At 40.5% G+C, this 23606-nt stretch overlaps 1 protein-coding gene across 3 annotated transcripts in view; it reads right to left on the reverse strand.

Annotated features, from left to right (window-relative positions):
* Positions 1-23606, reverse strand: part of STRN (striatin) — a 90883-nt gene that overhangs the window by 24118 nt on the left and 43159 nt on the right. Inside the window, exons 2-10 of one of the 3 annotated variants that reach the window (XM_075862851.1) lie at positions 22648-22751; positions 20418-20491; positions 18466-18547; positions 17834-18001; positions 14712-14847; positions 13749-13884; positions 8801-8911; positions 1358-1444; positions 865-1008 (exon numbers count right to left, since the gene is read on the reverse strand). In XM_075862851.1, coding sequence (XP_075718966.1) covers positions 865-1008; positions 1358-1444; positions 8801-8911; positions 13749-13884; positions 14712-14847; positions 17834-18001; positions 18466-18547; positions 20418-20491; positions 22648-22751 — 1042 coding nt within the window. The remainder of the gene's footprint in view (positions 1-864; positions 1009-1357; positions 1445-8800; positions 8912-13748; positions 13885-14711; positions 14848-17833; positions 18002-18465; positions 18548-20417; positions 20492-22647; positions 22752-23606) is intronic. The other 2 variants (XM_075862853.1, XM_075862854.1) reach the window with 2 other exon arrangements.

Below are 23606 nucleotides of genomic sequence, written 5' to 3' on the forward strand. Positions count from 1 at the left end.
CAGACAGCCCAGGGTACATTGAAGGACCCCAGTGCTGTCTTACCATATTTCATGTTAGGGCATACTTAGCTATCCGTACACATGCTAATGTACTAGCACAGATATACGCCAGTACAATAACGTTCAAAAATAAAAGTAAAAAGATAAAGTAATGTTAAATATTAAAAAAAACAAAAAACCACATACACCTTTTTTTACAATAAAAATTAAAAGAAGTCTCAATACATAAAATATACACATTCGGTATTGGCACGGCCGTAATAACCTGCACAACAGTTTTTTTTGCGTCATTTATGATGTGTACGCTGTAAAAAAATAAAATACAAACGGCTTTCTTTCACTTATTGTGAGGCACGAGGTGTGATGAATATAACCTCCATGTGCCTCACATTAATAGTAATTAAACCAATCATGTACTTTACACATTAACCCATTATGACTGAGAAACATGATGGGGATAATTACTATGAATGTGAGGCACGTGGAGGTTAAATTCATCACAACTCGCGCCTCACATCAGAAAATACAACTTTTTTTTTTATTATTACTGTTGGCAAAGTATCGTTTTGGTATAGAAACCGCAATACTAAACGAAGTATCGGTATCGAAGTCCAAATTCTGGTATCGTGACAACCCTAATATGCATGGCAATGATCTTGTGCAGCTTCGCAGGTTATCTAAAAGTGTCTGCATCAATTTTAATATATTAGGGAATGGCTCAATATAGTCATTGCAGTGGCTACTGGGTGAAGTTTCACTTTAAACTTTTCCGTAAACGACACCTAGAAAGGCGTGACAGTTTTGTCATAAATATGACCCAATAAATAAGGACAATAGTTTTTCAGCAATACTTTGGAAACGAACCTTCATCTGTTCGATTTATTTCCTGTTCACTGAGTCGCGAGCTTGCAGGTCTTGAAGAGGACACCACAGAAGGCTGTAATGATGGTAGCTCATCAACGTCTCGAAGATTTGCCAGCATATCCTGAAGCTTCGATCTGTTTGGCCCTAAACACGGAAAAAAAAAAAAAAAAAGGAAAAAAAAAAAAAAAAAAAAAGACAAACAGGGATCATGAAATATTGACATGCATACAATCACACATCATCATTCATCAAGACAACTAGTGTCATGTCAAAGCCAAGACTTCAGCTGAGCAAAATAATTCTAAATTAAAAAAAATTAAATAAAATAATAATAATGAAATGTATTCATTACAAGGCAAAAACTTCAGGGGACCATTACTATTACAAGCCAAAGTAAATGCAATTCCATGTAACAATGAAAAACATGGCAGCCAATCAGAATGGAGGCAATTTCCATAGTCTTCTACTTCCTTGCACCCATGTTAACACTTACCCGTGCTTTTCTCCAACATGCTCCCACATCCCTGTTTTGATTGTTTTATGTGGGACACAGGCTGAGACATTTCTTCAGAGGTTTTTCCTGTTATAAGTTTAGGGACAAAACGTTCTTTAAGAAACGGAAAGGTCTGACCACCGATCCAAGACACTTCCTAGATCAGCAAATCTACTTTATTCTAAAAGATTTTAGTCAAACGATTCTGGTGTTTTTATATATTGAATCAATGTTTTAGGTTTTGTTTTTCTACGCAACTTTCAAATCGACTGATTAAAAATTATTATTTTTCTTCTAACGATACAGCTTCTATGTATCCTGCACACATAGAAGCTGTAGCGTTCTCTCTCAGATGAATCAGTTCAGATCAACTGACCGCTCGGCTCAGAGCAGGTTCCGCATTTCTGCATGTAAAATTGTTAGACCTAAGCAGTAACTAATGAATGGTAAGTTCTCAAAATAAAACATTAGGGAGTTGGTTATTGCAATAGTGTTTTTTTTTTGTTCTCTTGAATTTCCAGTGACCATCTTTAACCCTTTCACTGCCAGGAACATGTAATACATCATGGCTTTAAAGGATTGCCGCAACTAGAATATAAAGGACTAGAGTTCAGATCTTGGCATCATATTAACTCCTTCATGACAGCCATATACGTTCAAACTGCCAATGCCCTATGCAGTTGTCACGTATATAAATGTTGGCAGCCTGCAACGGGGTTTAATGAGTGCAGTGCTGCTTCAGTGTGAGCAGCGCTGCACTCATGTGTACTGGGCCTTTGAGAGCCCCGGAATATACCCATCCTGTGGATAGATCCACAAGGAACCCCCCCAGTAGATGGCACCACCTAAGCTCCTTCTGGGAGCGGAATCCCCGGTCAGAGCGCTCTGGCCGGGAGTCATTCCTAGAGTGGGCTCCCGACATCTCTCCATCCCCCCTGTAGATAGTGCCACCTCCCTGTACATAGAATCACCCATCCTGTAGACCGCACCATCCTGTACATAGCACCCACTAGGTTCCCTCTAAGAGCGGAATCCCCAGTCAGATTGGTCTGGCCGGGGATTACGCTCCTAGACGGAGCCCCTCACGTCAATGTCCCTCTAGGAGCGGAACCTCCAGCCAGAGCGATCATAGGTGGTGCCATCTACAGGGGTGAATGTGGCACTATCTACATGGTCACTGGTGTTTTCAGGGGATTGGGACAAAAAAATAAAATGGATGAACTTTATTTAACGGCCATAAAAAACGGATGGCAAATGGCGGTTAAAAACGGTCAGACGGCTGGCAAATGCATTAAAATTTTGAGACACATAGCCATGAAAAACTAACAGTTGATCCGTTTTTAACTGCCTTTTTTTCCACGTCGTGTGAATATAGCCCTGTTCACTCTCTCCTCACAGCGGTCCAGGCTGACGGAGAGAGAAGACAGAACTGCAAGTGTGTGTGTTATATATATGTATATCTATCTCTTTTGGTTTTTTTCCACATATTTTGTGATTTGTCTGCTCATAATAAAAAATAAAAACATGGAATTAAAGTAACATACATAATGAAAGCCTCAGACTTGTTTAAAAAAAAAAAAAAAATATTACATATAGTCTAACAGCTTTCAAGTAATACCAGCTCTAAACCTAGGTGCAATATTTGGGAAGCAGCTCTTAGTTGAAGTCAGGGAGGCGGTTGGAAGTGCGAGTGTGTATTTTAAAAGAATGGTCACAGCATGCCAGTGTCATCTATCCCCCTTTTAAAGCTTTCCGGTGACCCCGGGACTTTTGTAAAAACAGGATATATGTGTGCTCTTTTTTTCTCCTACTAAACGTTACACATCTATCACCTCCTGCCATCTAATCAGGCCATTTGTCGACTCCGTGACTCAAACGTTTACCGGCATCTGAATTTTTGGTCTCTTCATATCTGGTGATTATGTGAAGATATGTTCACGATGACAAACATAAGTGACATGTATTTATGAACATTGTTAACTTTTAACTATTTTTTTCTCTATAATTCAGGTTTAATTTATGTATGTCAAAAGTGTGAAAACTACAGGCAGCAAAAGAGTTAATAGGCTACTGTTTAAAAGAACAGACAGATACGGAATGTACCAGTCACTTAGAGCATATGGGTATCATGAGGGAAATAGAACACTTTGGACCCCCATCCCCACTATAAGGGAACTGCCTCAGAAAAAGGGGGCTCTCATCCATTATATAATTCAACTGCTGAGGAATTAACATATATATTCATACACACTTCCCAAGCCCCAGTGGATAAGACATACAGATTATCCAGGTTCACACTGTAGTGATAGACACTGTTCATCTGACTTTTATGGGACATATAGGGTTATTCCCTTTTCTTTTTACGTGATAGAATTACCATTGATTTCAATGGTAATTCTAACGGAAGCAATGCTTTAGGTTTGGATTTTCGGTCACCTTTTCCCGTAACGGAAGAAACCTAGGCAGGAGACAATTTCATAGAGTAACTGTGGCTAATAAAAATAAATAATGATAATTTAAAAAAAAAAAAAAAAAAAAAAAAGGAGAAAGAAAGTAACAGGATAACAGTAGAGTTTGGCATTAAATGAGACACCAATCCTTTCGGGATACGAACAAGGAACATAAGCTTGCGTTAGGCACCTTATACTGTTTCTTTGTTACACTAGCAATTAGCAATCAGATGCATTTAAAAATTTTTTATTGTCATAGACAACTTCAATTGTAAAGAGACTTCATTAAACCCTTGCCTATAAGCGGTTCAGGAGGACCACTTTACCACCCAAAGCCTTCACCATTCAGTGTTCGCTTAAATAAAAGAAAGCTTCATGGCTATCAGGAAATTAACCTATGGGAATAATTAACTTTTTGCTAATTACCTTAAAGGCTATGTAAACCTTTGAAAGGGATTTTTTTTTTTTTTTAAATAAAATAAGGTCAGAGTTTTTGGTGCAACTTTACTTTTTGATACATCTGCTCTGTATTCTGCATATACCGGAGTCAGCCCTGCGCACCTGACGGGTTAGTGTCAGCGGTTCCTGCGTGTCCTAGATGTGATGGATAACCGGTGGATTGGACCCACTGACATGGAACCCATCAGTCCTGTGCAACTGACTGGTACAGGATTTAGAGTATGCCGAATATCAAGCAGCTGTATCTCAAAAAGTTAAAATAACTTTTAACAACGAATTGTAATGTTGCACCAAAAACACTTGACTGACACACACATACACTTTATTTTTTAAAAACTTCTACAAAAAACCTGTAACAATTTCATGCAAATAGCCAAAGACGGCAGAAGACACAAAAACGGAAGTGTGGAGTTTTTGGCTTGGTGCATGCGGTTGCTTTTGATGGTCATCCTTAACGGTTCTTGAGAAAATGATGGTAACTAATGGCAGTGAAGGATAGAGGGATAAAAATGACTCAACAGCGTGGGAGTAAAAACAAACCAAAAAAAAAACAAAACTAAAATGGAAAACCTTATTTGCATGTAATAGTAGAGATTAACCTCAAATGGGTCAGTTCCATCTAGTCATATTAGGCCCATCATTTCTGTAACCACACCTGGACACCTTTACTGAAAATAATGCATCACCTTTTAATTAACAAAATAACATTAACCTCATCAACCCCCTGTACCATAAGGCCATGTGTGATACAGGGCAGGATTCCAAGACAGATACACTGTGCACTTTTATGCAGCGTATCAGTCTTGGAAACCGCAGGGAATATTGCCCGAAAAACCACATCAAATTGTGGTGCCGTTTTTCGGGCGGACAGTTTAAAAAAAAAAATAAAAAAAAAAAAGTTTATACTTACCCCAGTCTCTGTCGTCATAGCAAAGCTTTCTTCTGTTCTCATCCAGGCCGGCCTCCTGGGTTGACCCAGCAGTAGTCACATGGGATGAAATGTCATCCCATGGGGCCGGCCTGGAGGGACAACAGAAGAAAGCGTTGTTAGGACAACGGTTGGGCTGTAAGCATAAACCTTTTTATTCATTTTAAACCCCAAAAAAAAAAAAAATAAAAAAAAGTCAGGTATTTTCTGGGGCCGGAATTGCAGAATTTCCGCTGTGAAAATCGCAACATTTGCTTGTTGTTGTGGGTTTTGCCTTCCCATTAAATTAAATGGGGAAAACCTGCAAGAGAAAAACAGCGATTCTGAAGAATCAATTTACATACGGCAGGAATAAAAAAAAAACGCACCACAAGTCAATTTATGAATGTTTTTTGGATAACTCTGAGACCATCAATTTATCTCCTTAAATGCCAGTGTCAATGCCGGCCGTGACATTCAAGTGGTTAGACAAAGGGAGAGGGCTTCCACTGCCACCCAATCTGCACCCAGTTGTGCTCCAATGAATTGCTAAGAGAGCCAAGTGGTAACTACAGCGGATAGCGAAGGGTCCCATCTGGGGGATATTTTGCGCTCCGTTTCTTGTCAGGGGACCTTTCTAACAAGCAGGGATTGTCCAAAAGCTAAAAAAACCTTTTGAGGGGCTTTCCTATAAGTCTTTTTGTAGTTCTCCAATAATACATTATCCAATGCTTTAAGCCATAATTTATACAAAATATTTCAGCAGAATGATATCCATGAAATAAAACCCTAATAGTTAGCCTAATTTGAACTTATTAAACTTCCAATAAAAATTTTTTTAATAAAAAATGTTTCACTTACAAACTTAAAATCTTGGAAATCAGCAAGGAACACGTCGTATAAATGAAGACATTGAAAAAACTGTTTAAAATACGAGATCTATAATAACCTCTAAAGTTGTAAGATGGACTCGTTACGCTATAAACATTGACTCAAAGTATGGGGGCACGGCCCTGTTCCCACTAGCATTTTAGTAGCATACACTATTGAACTACTTGCAAATGTCACAACTCATGCACTTTACCACATTATATTGCTAGAGTGAATACAGACCAACGACTGATCGGTATTATCGATATCTGGATTAGGTTAGGGGCACACCATGTTTTAACCCTACACAGGTCCACAGATTTTTATAGTTTTTTTTTAAGCCAAAGCCAGAAGTGGATTTAAAAGGAATGGAAAATATAAAAAATAAAATACATCTCCTTCCTCCTGGATCGAATTCTGGCTTTGGCTCAAAAAACGCTGCCAAAATCTGCAATAAATCTGCGGGTTTGTAGCCTAACATACCTAAAGTTTTTTGGTATACATATGGCCGGTTTAGATCTGGAGAGTTTAAGGGGGAGCTCACACAGCGTTTTTTTGTCTGGCAGAAAAAAAAAAATCTGCCTCAAAATTCCTTCTGGAATTTTGAGACAGATTCTGAATTGCCAGCACTTGACCTTTTTTTTTTTTTTTACATTTTTTGCCCGTGTCCATTGAATCTAATGCAAAAGGCGCTGACAAAAAAACAACCCATAAAACACTCCAAATGAGCGGCGAGTTTTTTTTTTTGCCTCCCATTGATTCGATTGACATCAAAGAGCAAGCATGTAGTTCTATCTTTTCTGTGAGCGACCAAAAGCTACTCAGGACAAAAAATTAAAATAAACCTCTGCCTCCCATTAAAATGAATATTTTAAAAATAAGGGGGGGGGGGGGTCGAATTTCCCTTGAAGTAACAAGCTCCAAAAGATTTCTTAAAAGCCTGTGATGAGGCAGAAAAATACTTTATCTATTGAAGCTGTGGCAATCGTTTTTAGCCACTTCCCCCATTTAGAGATTTGTCGCTTTTGGTACTAATTTCCTGCGTCGTGCCGCACATATATATACTAGTCATCACACAGCAGCCTGTGATCTCGACTGTTAACGTGTTAGTGTCCACCCCATAGTGTTTTAACGGTGGCCACTAACTGGCTTTATTCCGATGCAATAGCCTTTTTACGGCGCTGCATCGGAATAAAGAAACGGAGCAGGGAGCCGTTAAATCTCCCTGCTCTCAGCTACCAGAGCTAGCTGAGGGCATCCCTGCTCTAACGGATGAGATCGATATCAGTATATCTAGTCCCACCGGTGTCTTCTACGGCAGCTGGGGGGGGGGGGGGGTGACGACTAATAAAGGCCCCCAGGTCTGCCTGTAGTGTATGCCTGCTAGGTCATGCCAGAGCAGATGCCTGTCAGTTTTACACAAACAGGCACTAATACACTGCAATACAAAGTGTTGCAGTGTATTATAAATGCGACCGGAGGATCGCATAGTGAAGTCCCCTAGTGGAACTAGTAAAAAAATAAAAAATAAAATAAAAAAAGTTTAAGGGAGAAAAATAAAATAAAAAGTAAAGAAGTTACACATATTTGGTATCGCCGCGTCTGTAACGACCACAAATATAAAGTTATTACATTATTTAACCCGCACGGTGAACGTCGTAAAAAATAAAATGAAAAACAATGAAAAAAAAGTGAAGTCGCAACTACCCCAAAATGGTACCAATTAAAAGTACAAGTCGACACGCGAAGAAGAAAAAAAAAAAAAAAAAAAAAAAAAAAAAAAAGCCCTCCTACAACTGCATCGGCGCAAAAATAAAAAAAAAGTTATAGCTCTTTGAATGAGACAATGGAAAAACTTAAAAAATTGCTTTGTCATTAAGGTCTAAAATAGGGGTTAAACCTTTGCAATCATTAGTGCATTATTATTATTTTTTAAATTAGACCTAAATATAAATCAATGTAATTTAACAGTAATGCATATTTATCTTAAAATGTTATCAACATACAGCTATAGTGTATGATGGAAAAAACGAGGAGCAAAAACTAAAATAATAAAAAAAATCCTGTGAACACCTATGCTACCATTTTTCTGTGCTCCAATACATCTAAATAAAATGGTAAATATAAGTTTTGCTACCACGGCATTCCTTGAAAGGCTTTTAAATCGGTTATTATCTAAAGATCACTACAGTTTATGGTCCAAATTAAAAACCTTATTATTCCCCATCTACATCACCACTTTCAAGAGAAATTGTAACCAAGGAAATCTATACTATAACAGAACCATCTCTTCCTAATTGGTGAAGGTCCGACCGCCAGGATTACCACGAATCCCCCAGAACGTAGCTCCATCACTGAGCCACCCGCTGTGCAAGGAACTATAACTTGCCCTGTCCCTTCATTTTCAGGGTCAGTGTGGGCCCCAGAAGTCAGACCCCCCAGATCAGAATGTTCTGGCACACTGCCAGTCTGTGGACGGAATATCCCTTTGTTTAGTTCCACTTTAAAGCAACAGATATCACACCAAGTACAATACCCATATTACTGCCGTTAAGGCCTCGCTTGTCTAAAATGTGACAGAGCTCTAATGCCCGTTAAAAGGTGAAGAGCAGGAGAAAGAGGAGGAGCAGCAAAGTAAAAAGAGTAAGTGGTCCAGGAAAACATTGAAAGAAAAATAATGAAAAATAGCTTTGGAGGGAAGGCAGGATATGAAAGAGGTGGGATTGATGATTTGGAAGTGCCATGTTTTCCACTTACTCTTCACCCCTTTTTTCCCCTTGCGCTCCTTTTTGTATTGTTCCTTGAGTTTGGTTATTACTCCCTGATCGATATTCCAGGATTCCGGCATGGGACATTGGTCTTCCTTTTCTAAACAGTGAAAGAAATCAAACATATTCCTCTTCAATAAAAACGGCTTAACCAATAACTTGTGACTGAAGGAGACTCCTGCAATTTTCTTTTTTTTTGCCAAAGAAGAAGGGGCAAGCAGGTATCACAAGAACATAAACACAACATTATACGTGCACGGCACCTTCTTCAGTTTAGTACACGGTTATAGCAGGTCAACAGTCCGACAACTACAGATCAACAGCACGAGAAACAGAGCATAAATGTATATTCATACATACCAGGGTTTCCAATTTTCGGTATTCTTTAGGAAGCCCTTCAGCCTCATTAATAAATATGCTCTGCAAGCACACCGCTTGCTTGGCAGAATTCATGGTGGCTTGGCTGGTCGCCCCTTGGGTGACTATGCTGAATCTGAACGTGTTTGTAGAGATTCAGCATTGTGACCTCCATACACCATCATGACCACTTGCTTAACCCTAGCCAGGTAATTCAATATGGTCGATCTATCACAACTAGTGCAAAGGGAAAGTGGCTTTACTGCCTATAGCAACCAATCAGATATCAAAGGCCTTGCAACCCGATTGGTAGCTATGGGCAAATCCTCCATCATTCTCTTACACTGGTTTTGATAAATAGCCCACATGCAAGCATTTCCTATTCAATTCTCTTATAAAAGCGGCCAAGCTCATAACTAAAACTCAAAATAGATATTAAACGGACTAAAATGTGAAATCGTTAGGCCCTGTTTACATGGAGTATTTTTCAGGCAGAAAAAATCTGCTATGGTTTCCGGTCACGAGCATTGAGCAGCGAAAAAAGCTTTCTCTGCCTCCCATTAATTTCAATGGCAGGTCAGAGACGGAACCGCGGGAAGAAAAACGCCTCCACCTCCCATTGAAATCAATAGGAGGCGGTTTCAGGCGTTTTGTGGCGCTGACTCAGACGTGGTTTCCGCGTAAAAAAACCTCTGTGTGAACGGGGCCTTAAGGGAGTAAATGAATGCGTTTAATACATTGTTATTGTGCAAGTTAATTCAATTGTAAAATGTGATTGCGTTTATAAACTTCCGCAACGTGGCGGATGTGATTAATAGTATGTTTCGATATAAGAAATTAGGCTAACAAATATGAAAGATATTCTCTACAACTTTGTGGCTTTCTAAAGGTTTAAAAAACTAAAAATACCAGAAACAAGGGAATGTTAACATTTTAATGTAGACAAGATGAAGCCAAGGTTCAATAAGTAACACCTTCCTTTCTCCTGTATTTCCTCATTCCAAAGATCGTATTGCGGAGCAAAACAACCTCATAAGTTTCAAAGTGCAGAAAGCTTGTATTATATATCCCAATATTTCTTTAAATGACTCCCCCTCTCTGGGCAGAGTCGCATATACACAATCTTAGACGTTACTTGGAATGTGAAGCAATTACACTGCTGTATACAGTTACTTACCAAGGCTTGAATGAATACAGCAGGATTAAAGGGGTTTTCCAGCCAGTAAATATTGATTGCCTATCCTTAGGATTGACCATCAATAGCTGATGGGTCGCGGTACGACTCCCACACACGCCGATCATCTGTATTGAAGGGGGTGCAGCGCTCAAACATTTCTACTTGCTCACTGAATCGTTGACATGGATGTAGCAGCGATTCCCAGGTATTGCAGCTGCTTCCCCAAAGAAAAGAATAGGACAAAGCTGCAATACCTTTGAATCGCCGCTACGTGGGTCGACGATTCACAGGGAGTAAGTAGAAGAGGGGAAGCAGCACTCATACGAGCCTCCCCTTCAAAAGAGCTGATCGGCGGGGGTCCCGGGAGTCGGACAGCTATTGATGGCCTATCCTGAGGATAGGCCATCAATTTTTAAGGACTGGAGTACCCCTTCAAAAAGCGAATAACCTCCAGTCACTGCTTATATAAATATATAGTCACTGCTTAAATATATGCACTATATGGCCAGTGACACGATTTGATGCTTCTGCAGCATTATACAACCGCTGAATGCCATTGTAAATAAACGTAGGACGTGTTATAAAAAACAAAACTTATTTAACCTGGGCCTTAAAGCGACCCTCCGGTCTCAGGACAAAATTATAATAGTGATGGGGTATATGGAGTAATATTACCTGGTGCCCTCCAGTTTCCCCTCTATGCCGTGATTCTGCCGGTTTAGGGTCCCGTTTTCTCAAAATGGCCGCAGTGCTTCCCAGACTGTCTGAGACACTCCCTCTGTCACAGATTGGACAGAACTACTTATGTGAGCAGCTCTGGCCAATACAAGAACAGTGGGTATGTCTCAGACTCGAAAGCTAAGGAGCCCTGCAGCCATTTTGGGACAGCACAGAAGGGACCCTAAAACTGCAGATCCACGGCAGAGCAGCACACAACTGGGGGGCATCATATATATTTCTCCATATACACCATCAGATTTAAAATGTTGTCCCGAGACCGGAGGGTCGCATTACGCATAAATACGGTTCTAACAAAACTGACCCTAGCCTCATTGGTTGACACTTTTACAATGAATGCTTTATTTAATCTATGCATGCAGGTAAGGTGTCCATAACAAGACTTACTGACTCCCTATTTTACTTATAGTAGAATGGTATTTTACCACAAACTGTTCTGGAACAAAACTTCCAGACTCAACGCTGAACAAGCCACTTCTCTCCCTCCTGTAGTCTGTACCAGCGACTGGTATAGGTCTCCGTCTTTATCATGATGAGACCACAAAAGTCAATGCTGGCTAGTGACCCACATGCTTTAGTGGTAGTCATAGTCAAATGGACAGCTGAAATAGGAAGTATGAGAATAGAAGAGCTGCTGCAGGGAAACCCCAGAGGAAAGTACATAATCACATACAGTCATAAGTCATATACATCGCCAAAACTGTAATGTAAAGCGTTCAACAATCTGAATGGCACATGAAGGACCCAAATAGTGAACATATGCCGTACCCTTGAGCTTTTTTTAGCTAGCACCAAGCACATAAACGTACAGTGCAGGGAAGTATTGCAGTGTATTGTGCAAGTGATCAAATGAACGAATGGTAAAGTGCGTCACTAAAAAAAGGGTAGTTTTAAGATTTTTGCCCAAAATGTCGTTTTTAGTATTGCCGCAACCGCAAAAACACATACTATCAAATGATCATGTTGTTTATCCTGCATGGTAATTGCAAAAATAAATGAAAAATAAAAACAATCACGGGTTTGCATTTTTGGTTTACCCCCTTCCAAACAAAAAATAAACCAAAAAAAAGGAAAAAAATCAATAAATCCTATGTACCCCAAAATCTATATCAAAGCAAATGGGACCTAAACATCGCATCAGTGGGACTGACCGACCGGACCTGAGCAAAATTGAGGAAAGTATAATACAAAGTTTCTTATTTTAGTATTGACTTAGCTATGTGGGGGGTACAGAGCTTTTTTTTGAGATTATCAGAATACCACTTTATTTTGGAGGTAAGCTTTTAAGTGTCGATTCACTTTTGGTAAATCTATACTAGTACGAACTGCACACACTAACTCCATAAATATCCATTAAAAACTATATATATCTATCGATATATAGATCTATCCATCAACAGACTTTTTTTTTTTTTTTTTTACAAGCAGGTGTGTCTTTATGCTAGCGGGGAGAAGTGTCAACCGCTTCCCACTTGTAATCTCCTAGGCTAAATTCACACGTGCGTGACAGATTTACGAGCGTAAAAAACGCGAGTAAATCTGTCCGTGTGTGTTGCGTTTTGCTTCAGTGTGCTTTGCGTGTGGCATGTGTTCACGCACTTGCAAGCACTTGTTTTTTCTCAATGTAATAGATACGTGAAACACGGACAGAACACGAATGTGCGTCTGTGTGCAGTTCGTGGTTTTCACGCACCCATTGACTTCAATGGGCCACTAGGTGCGTGAACACACACCAATATAGGACATGCAGTGAGTTTCACGCAACGGACACATGCTGTGTGAAGAAACGCAATGGAGACACGCTGCGTGAAAAACGCATGTGCGAATGGCCACATTGAAATCAATGGGTCCGTTATGCTTTGTGTCGTATCAACGCGCAGCTCACGGACGAGAATCCCACTCATCTGAATGAGTCCTAAAGTGTGCAGTGACACGCGGTGTATTTACCTTACATTTCCACAACATTAAGACACGCTGCAGAGAACTGTACAATGTAAGCCGATGGGAAGAATATTCCGCTATGCAAGAAATTGAGAAATCTGTCTGAGTTGCAGTATATTTTTCCCATTTGGCATCATACAATTTTCTTTAGAGTATTTTTACACTACGGAAATACGAAGCTAACACACCACGTGATTGCACCCTTCATCTTAAAAACCAAAACGCCTTCATTTTGAACGGTTAAAAATCTTGACATGCAGACTCTCTACCATGAGATACATTAACCAATAGTGGCATCCAAAGGTCACCTGTTTTAGGAAAAAGTAGCAGGGGCGAGTCGAACAACTTTTTTAAAAATTTTTGTTATTTAAAGGCAATATCCTTAGAAGCCTGGTAGAAACTGCATTGATAAATCCAGCCCATTATCTTTACTTTTTATGCAACTATACTGACGGTATAACAAACATAAGAGTTTAGTAGATCATTTATGAAAATGAAAGAAATAGGTTTGACTGCTTAAAAAAAAAAAAAAAAAAAGAACAATACCCAGCTGAAAAGATGTTGAGAGCAGGTCACATAAAGACCCTAATCCAACTGACAAAAGAAAACCTCTGAACATTGGTAATGCGGAGAACCAGCTTGACTGGTCAAGGAAGTAATATAGCGCCTGTGCCATACAAAGTGCTACACTATTAATACATGAAAAGATTAAACACAACCTTACCCCATTCAGTGCCATCACCAGCACTCCTAGATTCTCCACCATCAGTATCATCGGACACCAAGAAGTCAAACTCTTTTAAAGCCTCTTCCGTGTCCCTGTCTTCATTGGGATCAGGTATGACTCGTCTTCTCACAATCTTTACATAAAATTAAGAAAACGATCTACAGTAAGGTTAACACAGCCCGATATTTATTTTATGTCCACTACAACTGTTCAAGGGGAGAAACACAGAACCCTGAGTGGCCGAGTCATCATGCAATGCTCATGATAAAAATAGAAGCAAAACTGACAAACGTCTCTTATTCACAACCGCCTCCTGTGTATAGATCTGTATTAGAAACGTTAACATTCCAATAGCTTTTCTATGGGGCAGATGTTAGACGGGTGTCCATCAGGAAACCATTTTCAAAATATGTTGTGAACATAGCCTCAGCTTCTAGGACCAGTGTCACAATCACAGTTACATTATTGCAGAATACAATTTTAGCATCATTTTTTGATGGGGACAACTTGCATTCCACCTTGATCACGGTGCCGCTTCCTTTCTGATCGGCTTTCCTTGGAACGGTGTACGGGATCAACAGAAAGTCTAAGAGTCCGTACAGCGCTCGCTCAGCTTTGCGAGGAAAGTTGATCAGAAAAGTAGCGGCACATCGCTTACCAGAGCGCTTCTGCCGCCTCGTTTTGGCGATCAGTGGTGGTCTCACTGCTCAGACCCCCACCGATCCAAACTTCTAACATGTCAAAAAAAATAATTAAACTTTAGTTACCCTTTAATAAAAGAAAAATGAAAACTAAAGGGGTTGTCTGCACGACACCAACCATTTCCATGCCTCCAATTAGGGCATGCTCTGTCAAATGCAACCTTTTAGTCGACACGTTTCACCGTTTCATTATTGGCACAACTAATATAACATTTTATGTATATGGCTGCCGCGATATACAGCATTTGTGAAGCCTTACCGTTGCAGCATCTATAATGGTCTTGTCTCTGCCATCAGTCTCGTCGTCATCCTCCTCGTCGCTGAACTCTGCGGCAGCATTTTCCAGAAATTTAAATGTTTCGAGAACAGAGGCAGAGTCAGTCATATCTGGTTTCCTATTGTCAAATGAAGAAAACACAGATCATATATAAAAACGTATTAAAATGGACAGCAGCAGACAACCCAGGACATTGTCAGATTTCTGTAAAGATCAAATCTTGGCTTAAACATTGATACATTGACCTTCTCTCGGAAGAGATAAACATCATAATTTTGAGACGGTTTGTGGGTGCGATGAGATACTGAAACATGATATGAACAAGAACTTAAAAAAAGACTCTGGAAAATAGGAATTTCCAGACCCTTGTTTTTTTTTAGCCCAAAAAGGAATAGGCTATTTAAATAAGCTGGTAATAAGCGCTTGTCACGTCTCCTACACAATATCTATGGAGTTCATCCCACGTTCAACTTCATTCAATCTCTTGCAGCAAATATTAAAATAAACAGGAATTCATGTTGCTAGCACTAAATACGGTCTTCTTAAAAGAGCAAAAAAGGCTATAAAACGGACCACTCAGGACACGTATCACGCACATTCTGGTGTACTGGCTGCTCTTATCTTATCTTTTTACCCTCAGAAGGCTGGATATAATAACCAATATATTAAATTCATATCAAAGTAGATAATATAACATACTGTAAACTAAAGCTGTTAAATTGATGTGGAGAAACTCCACCTAATAACCACTACATTTTTCGTTCATTTAAATTGCATGACATCAGAGGGGATTCTCCACTTCATAGCCCGTTGTATTAGCCAGAGAGGAAAGCCCTACGAAGAGATCTGGACGACATGGCTCGTTCATTCATTACACAAATGGTCCAGCAGCACGACCCTCACAGGACAGATTCTCTTCAGGGCACCCTTATGCCAATTCGGGGTTGTCCAGTAACCACGTTTTTATTACATTATTTTTAGCCTTCGATTCAAACCAACTCTTAAGTTATTAGTATTTTTTAAATGACTTGGGTGCCACTTGTCAGTTTTAGAAAAGAACGGGTCCGCAATTCATAAATGCGGATAAATTGTAGCTGGAAAAATTTGGTCGTGTGCATGAGGCCTAACACTGCTGATGTCTAAGTAAAAGTAGCCAACATAGTTAAAGAGGTTCTGTCACCACATTATAAGTGTCCCATCTCCTACATAATGTGATCGGCGATGTAATGTAGGTAACAGCAGTGTTTTTTTATTTAGAAAAACGATAAATTTTCACCAGTTATGCTTTATGCTAATGACTTTCTTAATGCCCAACTAGACGTGTTTTTACTTTTGACCAAGTGAGCGTTGTGGAGAGAAGTGTATGACGCTGACCAATCAGTGACCAATTAGCGTCATGCACTTCTCTCCATTCATGTACTCAGCACAGCGTGTGCGGTCACTTACACCCACATAAACGTTACTGAAGTGTCTTGAGACATCGCTTCCAGCCAGGACGTGATGTCTATTAAACACTGCCGACGCTTCGGTAGCGTTACTGTGTGTCACTTACTCGAGATCACGCTTGCCGTCATTTACAGCGTGATCTCGCTGTAAATGACAGCAAGCGTGATTGAGTAAGTGACACAGTAACGCTACCGAAGCGTCGGGAAAATTGCCTGTACACTGACACTTTTGCAATTGACATTCTGACATAGAAGAAACCACAAATTATCCAATTTACTATAATCACCAATTCACAATACCTACAATTTATATTGAATTAGTGTAATCCACTAACAATACTTTAATCTGCTGAAACGTTAAGTCAAAAGCAGTTCAGAGCTTTCCGAGCACCTGGGAAAACATAAGAGGATAACCACCTGGACTAACTGGTTTGTGAAGAAGCCTTGAAATGTGTAGATATGACAGTTTATCGGTATAATTCTATACTATGTAGGCCAGAGACCCCAAACCTGTTCTTCAGCCTGACCGCTGCATTCAAATATAAGAGTATTTAATAGCGAAGCCAAAGTGTTACACGTAAAGTTAAAGGGGTTTTCCAGGTTTTAAAATTGGTGATCTATTCTCATTTGAGTGCATCAATGTGTGACTGTGGGGGTCCAACCACCAGGACTCTCGTCCATCACCAAACAGTCTATCAATGTAAAAAAAATCCCTTTAAGTACATAACCTAAAGGCAGGTCAGGAAGGCGGAAGGCAATGTGGCACCTAACTTTTTGGGTACTTTCTGTTGACTCCGTTCTTATTGTGTGGCATCTAAATGCAAAGAATAGCCCATGAACCAAAGGGTTAGTCATGCCATTCCTACTTGAAGACCAGAATAATTTTGTTACAAATTTTCAATAATACCATTACAGGCCCGGTGACGGTGGTGCAAAAAGTTATCTGCAGTGCCAATAACTGGGGCCTGAAAATGAAAAGTGGTCACTGAGCGACTGGATGGGGAACACCAACATAGATCATCAATATGTGGTGTGAATACGTAAATCAGTAGATCTTGGTAAAAGTACAAGTACATCATTGTGTATGAGCACTGAAAATAAAATAGAGGTCAGTAAACGGTGTTTGTTCACGTTCCGAAATAAGGCCGCAAATCAGAGTAAAAAAAAAAAAAAAAGGGAGTTCAGTGTAATGGCGCAATTTATGTCCAATTCGTTGCGATCTATAACTGCCAACCTTTTGCTTTTCATAACTGGGTAAAAAATACCATCTGTGAAAGCTAGCTAGATTAAAGCTAGTCTATCTACATCTATCTGATACTCTATCCTATGTATTTAGGACAGACACCCAAGTTTTCACTTCTCTATGGCCACTATGACTAATACTAATGTTACGGCTGACTATTCCAAGCGCACCAAACTTAGGCATTAGGCAGAATAGCATTCAATAAAGGAAGCACTTAATAAATCCGCGTCTACAAAAACAGGGATTATGCGAGAATGGACTATTAAATCCTAAATGATGTACTGGTCCCTTTACCTCATACACCAAGATCTAATGTTATGGTCACCTACATACCTATAGCAGATCCGCAGTGACTCATTCCTATAGCCAAGTGGTTTAAAGCCATCAGAAATCAAAACATCCAAAATGAAACCTACCCGATGACCAGTGGGTTGGGAAGTTCTGTCTCTGTGCCATTTACCATGGAGTCCTGATTTGTGTCCGTGAGTCGATCTGAAGAATCAGCAGAAGTCCCTAACAGTGCACGCACCCGCTTTGACTTCACTTCTAAAATGGTGTCTGTGTAGCCGACCTCTTGTAGATACCTAGAGGAATAATGGCAGCATTGACAAGAACATCAGTAGAAGTTTAATTTATCAGAGGGGGAAAAAAAAAAAAAAACTATTCGCATATACCCCTCCAACAGGACTGGAGCATTTATACAATGGCACACAGTGCAGCACACAGTGCAGCACCCTGCATATCGCTGACGCGAATAAATCATCTGGTACCAGCTGCAAGGGTTGTCCCTACCAGCCTCTACAGTCACTGAGAAACCGAGAGAAATCACTGGTACAATTCTCTATTCATTACAAAGGAGACATATAATGGCTACAAAAACAATTCAAACAGGAATACAGTAAAAAGTCAGCAGAGTAACTGATCATGGAGTAAAAGCCATCTTAAAGAGAGGACTCTGCATCAACACCCCACCCTGCCAAAAAAGAAAAACCGCATTATTTACCCTTCACTTGTTGCTTATTATAGATTATAATGAGGAGTCACTTACTGCCTTAGTAACTGCCGGCTCTGCTTCCATATAAACTGGCTGTTCTGTGGTTGCGGCTGGATGTCCGTCTCGTTCGTTTCGTCTATCGTGAAAAAAAAAACCTGAATTAAGAATGTTGGATGGAACCCCATACAAACGGTGTAAAAAAAAAAAAAACACACCCCACACACAAAAAGACACAACAAAACACTAACTGGGTTCAAATACAGCTAGTTTAAGGATTTTTTTTCCAGGTAATAAAAATTGATGGCCTATCCTCAGGATAGGCCTTCAATAGCTGATGGTTTGGGGTCCGGCTCCCGGGACCACCGCCGATCAGATGTTTTGAAGGGACAATGAATACGCGCGCTGCTTCCCCTTCAGTTCTTCTTGCTCACTGTGAATAGTCGACACATTTAGCGGCGATTCACAGGTATTGCAGCTTTCTTCTCCTATTGAAGTGAATGGGAGAAAAGGTTGCAATACCTGTGAATCGCCGCTAAATCTATGTCGACAATTCACAGTGAGCAGGAATAAAAGGGAAGCAGCGCTTGTACGACCACTGCACCCCCTTTAAAAACAGCTGATAGATGGTGGTCCTGGGAGTCGGACCCCGACCCATCATCTATGGATTGCCTGTCCTAAGGATAGGCCATTAATTTTTGTTGCCTAGACACCTTTAAATATTCAATAATGCACAGCAGACCACAGAGTATAGCCCCACGCACACGACCGTATTTTTCATCTGTAATTACAGACCCATTCATTTCTATGGGCTACGGACAACTTTCCGTATTTTTACGGATGGGTGTGTGTGCCGGAGAAATGACAGAATGTGTAATTTTTATTGTCCGTAATTACGGCACAGACTCCCCATAGAAGTCTATGGGCGCTTCCGTAATTACAGACGGCTATGGATGTGCATCCGTAGCCGTTCATAATTACGGAAGCGTTGCTATGTGACACCAGGGGATTACCCTAGATTTCCCCCTGCTTTTTTGTGGATCCGTAAATACGGATGAATTACTGATGCACTACGGACTGTATTTACGGACACCCCTCCGTATATGCGGATGACTATAAAAGGACTATGAATCCGTATTTACGGATGGATGAAAAATATGGTCGTACGCATGGGTCCTTATTGACTGCCCATTCACAAATGCAATACGTAAAATAAGGCCCCATGCACATGACGCGAAAAATTGTCCGTAATTACGGTCCAATTCACTTCTATTGACCACGGACAGCTTCCTGTATATTTACAGGTGTCCGGGCCGTAGAAGTGTTCCGAAAAAGATAGGACATGCCCATTCTTTTGCATTTTACGGGCTGTGCTCCCATACTTTGTATGGGAGCACAGGCCGAGAATGCGGAAGGCTGTCCACGCCCGTCGGCTGTGCCCGCAGTCGTGGCCCGTGATTACGGACGCGGCCGTGTGCATGAGTCCTCAGGCCCAAAGCACACGACCATACATTTCATCCCTCCATAAATGGTCTGCCTATATGGAAGCGTGTCCGTAAATACGGTCTGTATACGGATCTACTAAAAAAAAAAAAAAAAAAAAGGAGTCGTCTAGGGTAAATCCACTGGCGTCGCATAGCAATGCTTCCGTAATTGCGGACTGCTACAGATGCACGCACAAAATAAATAAAAAAAAATTATATATATATATAGTACTAAATTCCAGTCAGACAGGGAGAGATGGGGGGGGAGGGGGGATAAGTAGTGCCACTCATCTCTGTCAAGTGGTCAGGCTTGGACATCAGAATGTAAGCTTTGTACAATAATTTATATTCTGATATTTAATATAAAAACTTGTGGTCCATTCTGGTTTCTTTCTATAATGCACATTAAAGCTTAATTCACAATCCAAAAGTTGACCTCATGCCGTAAATTCTAGATAAAAAAAAATAATGACATCGCACTATGTAAAGGAATTGTGTAGGCAGAAAGATGAGCAGGAATCTTACCAGAATCATAATTTGGTGGCTTCATGTCTCCCTGATTTAACTCCGTGCCGTACTTCAGCTTGTGATATTTTGCTCTAGAGAAGAGGAGAATAGGAGATGTATTTTTGCATACATATCGCGCACACACACGCGCACGCACGCACGCACGCACAATCATCCTGATATGCTCTCATTATTACTCCATTGTCCCCACAGGCACATCATTGCGCCGCGGCTAACAATTGCCATGGTCAGTTAAGAAGTCTCTTAATGCAGCCCGCACTCCAGTAGCAGATCAACCCCACATGGGAAGATCTCAAGTGTTTTTTTCATTATTTACCTCCTATCTAAAAAAGGTGAAATCACCACAATTGATGCGCTAAAGCCTAAGCAAAAGCAGAAATATTGCGATGAGTTTCTGTCCATCATTTTCATAGTCATCGATATCATAATATACTGAGGAGGGAAGGAAGTGCCAATAAACCTTGGTGGGGCTCTGTGGTAATAAAGGGGTTTCCCTGAATTTTCCGACGTCTAAAACTGGAGATCAAAAAATGTAATAGGCTTTTCTTAGGAATTCTATAGAGTTCCTGTGCATGCCCTGCCAATCCCCAGTCCTTACTGTTTATCATCTGTATGTAATGATGTGATGATGCGGACGTCCATGCATAGGGCAGTGATTGGCTGCCGCGATCTCGTGACAGGATATCTTATGAACCTAACTTTATCACAAAGTATAACCAAGAGGATTGGGAAATGGCTTGAAGCAGTGGGACAGGTACAGCACAGAATTAAGGTACATATTAACATTCCTAGAAAACCCCTTTAAAAGGTTTTATGTTCTATAGTGACCCCCATCGTTATCTCAAGGGGCAGAACTCTGCGGGCAACATGTATTTTGCTCACCCATACCCTGTCCTCTGCAGATCTACATATAGTGATATGCGCAAAAGCCGCATACATAGAGCCTGTGCAAAGCAAAATCCATGCTGTCTGTTTGGTCCCCAATATCTCAAGCTGTGGGACCCTAACTCCACTTTAAGATACAGGGGTTGTATTTAATCAAGTAGCATAGTTTGTGGGGCTTTTCCCCTCAAAGCCAAAAATAGCCGTATTAGGAAAAGTACACACTTTTTTTGGATCCACTTCTGGGTCTGGCCCAAAAAAATTAAACACAAAACTGCCCTGTGCAAACAAATTCGAAATGTTAATTTTACAGAACTATTAACACATTATAGGCAACTCGCTAAAGTAAGGTTACCATTGGAATAGCTTCCTTTAAAACTGACCAAGGTACCCCGATGTCGGATGTTGGGGGGAGGGGGATAAGTATCGGAAATGCTGCTTTTGATCACGTTTAATCCTATATTCTCTTGAAAGATCAGCGCTACAAAATGTACGACCGACTATTTTCTCCCTATACACACGCAGGCGGCCTACACAAGCATGCAAGTTTATGGGGAAGTCGGGGACATCTCTATTGTATGGGCAGCTTTACAAGCAGCGGATATTTTAAAGGATAACCCCGAATATTAACAGAGGAAACAAACTGGTCACCGCATGCCTGTAGATGCCACCACCCGTAAACAGCCTGTACTCCTTGAACCATGTTCTCGCATTGACTGTTGCAATAGGTGTTCCAAATGAAGAGAGCTGTAACAGGTGAGAGTAGCAGCAACTACTGTACGGAGGATCTGTCAGACCTCACTTCATAAAAGAATGAAGACCCTGCGGCTCAGGAGCAGGACTGTGCCAGGACAATAAGTATTAAAGAACACCACCTTTATATCGGCACAATATTTAGCATATAGCCTGTGAAAAAACTCTGAGCTTATTACTATGGACCGGCGCCAGCATGTGGGATGGTGAGAGCAGATCACAAGTGCCCCCGTCCTTGAGAATCAACAATTCTACAGCAGAGGCATTGTTCAGGTGATGTACAACGAAACGCAGACTGTGCTGCTGACAAAGACACCGAGAGTAGGTAACGGGGACCATTTATGATGCAGAAAGAGAATTTTAAATAGAATCCCATTAGGACAATATCAATATGGCATCTTCTATTATTGACATTACACAAGACTAGGATTGTAAAGTTCCACCCCAGGATCACAGGTGAAGGAAGGAACAGGTTATTGTCTACAGGAAACCAGTTGTTCAAGACAAAGACAAGTTTGACAACCGCTGACAGGAGTCATTGTTCAGCACCAGTGCCATGTATTCTGCAGCTACACCCAGCGATGGTACGTACCTTTCTTGCTTTAAAGCGTATTCCAACATCTTTATTCGCCTGACTAGATCTTTCTTTAGGTTCTCTTGTCCTTTCCTTTCACCTTGAAGGAATGCTATCTGAGCCTGTATGACAAAAATACAGAATTTAGGAATGTAAAATAAATACTGGTGAAGAACACTACACATTTTTATTCATTTCCACTTGAAACTTAAAAAAGGACACAACCTCTAGCTCACCTACCTTTGTTATACGGTGGATTTTAACATAAAATTCAATTCAGCATCACTGGGACCATATTATCAGTAATTCTAGATTATCGGTCAAAAAAAAACAAAAACCTGCTTATTACAAAATCTGTTGGTATCAGTTTTTACTTCTGAAATCACAATTTAGGCCTAGTTCACACCACGCTTAGGCCTGAACGTCAGTAAAGTTACTCTAAATGTCTAACAGTGGAAATCGCCACCTATAGACTATAATGGTATGCCTTTAACAGATACGTCATTAATGCTCATGACGTAACCGTTTAACGTATACCATTATAGTCTATGGTGAAAGGTGTCACAGTTAGGGCATCCGTCAGTCTAGGTTTAACGTATACGTCGGGAGCTTTTCATGGCGTATATGTCATACATAGGCAAATAAATGCGATGTGAACATATCCTTAGTGTCATCTTACGCGGCCCGACATGGACTGTGTAAACAAGCGATAAGCGAGACAGCTCGTTGATTGGCGCTAGTTTGCGACTTTCACAATGATCAGTAATGTATGGGGTTGAGTGATCGTTATGACAATTGCTCGTCCTCGTACATTTCTATCACGTCAGCAGCACATCTCCCTGTTTACACAGAGAGATGTGCTGCCGACAACGATAATATAGATTGAAGAATAAACGATACAATCAGCCGGCGAACAAGCGTTTGCTCATTCGTTGGCTCATCGTCGCCCTGTTCACACTTGGCAATGATCTGGAACG

This window comes from Rhinoderma darwinii, chromosome 4 (genome assembly GCF_050947455.1).
Source record: "Rhinoderma darwinii isolate aRhiDar2 chromosome 4, aRhiDar2.hap1, whole genome shotgun sequence".
Classification (NCBI taxonomy): Eukaryota; Metazoa; Chordata; class Amphibia; order Anura; family Rhinodermatidae; genus Rhinoderma; species Rhinoderma darwinii.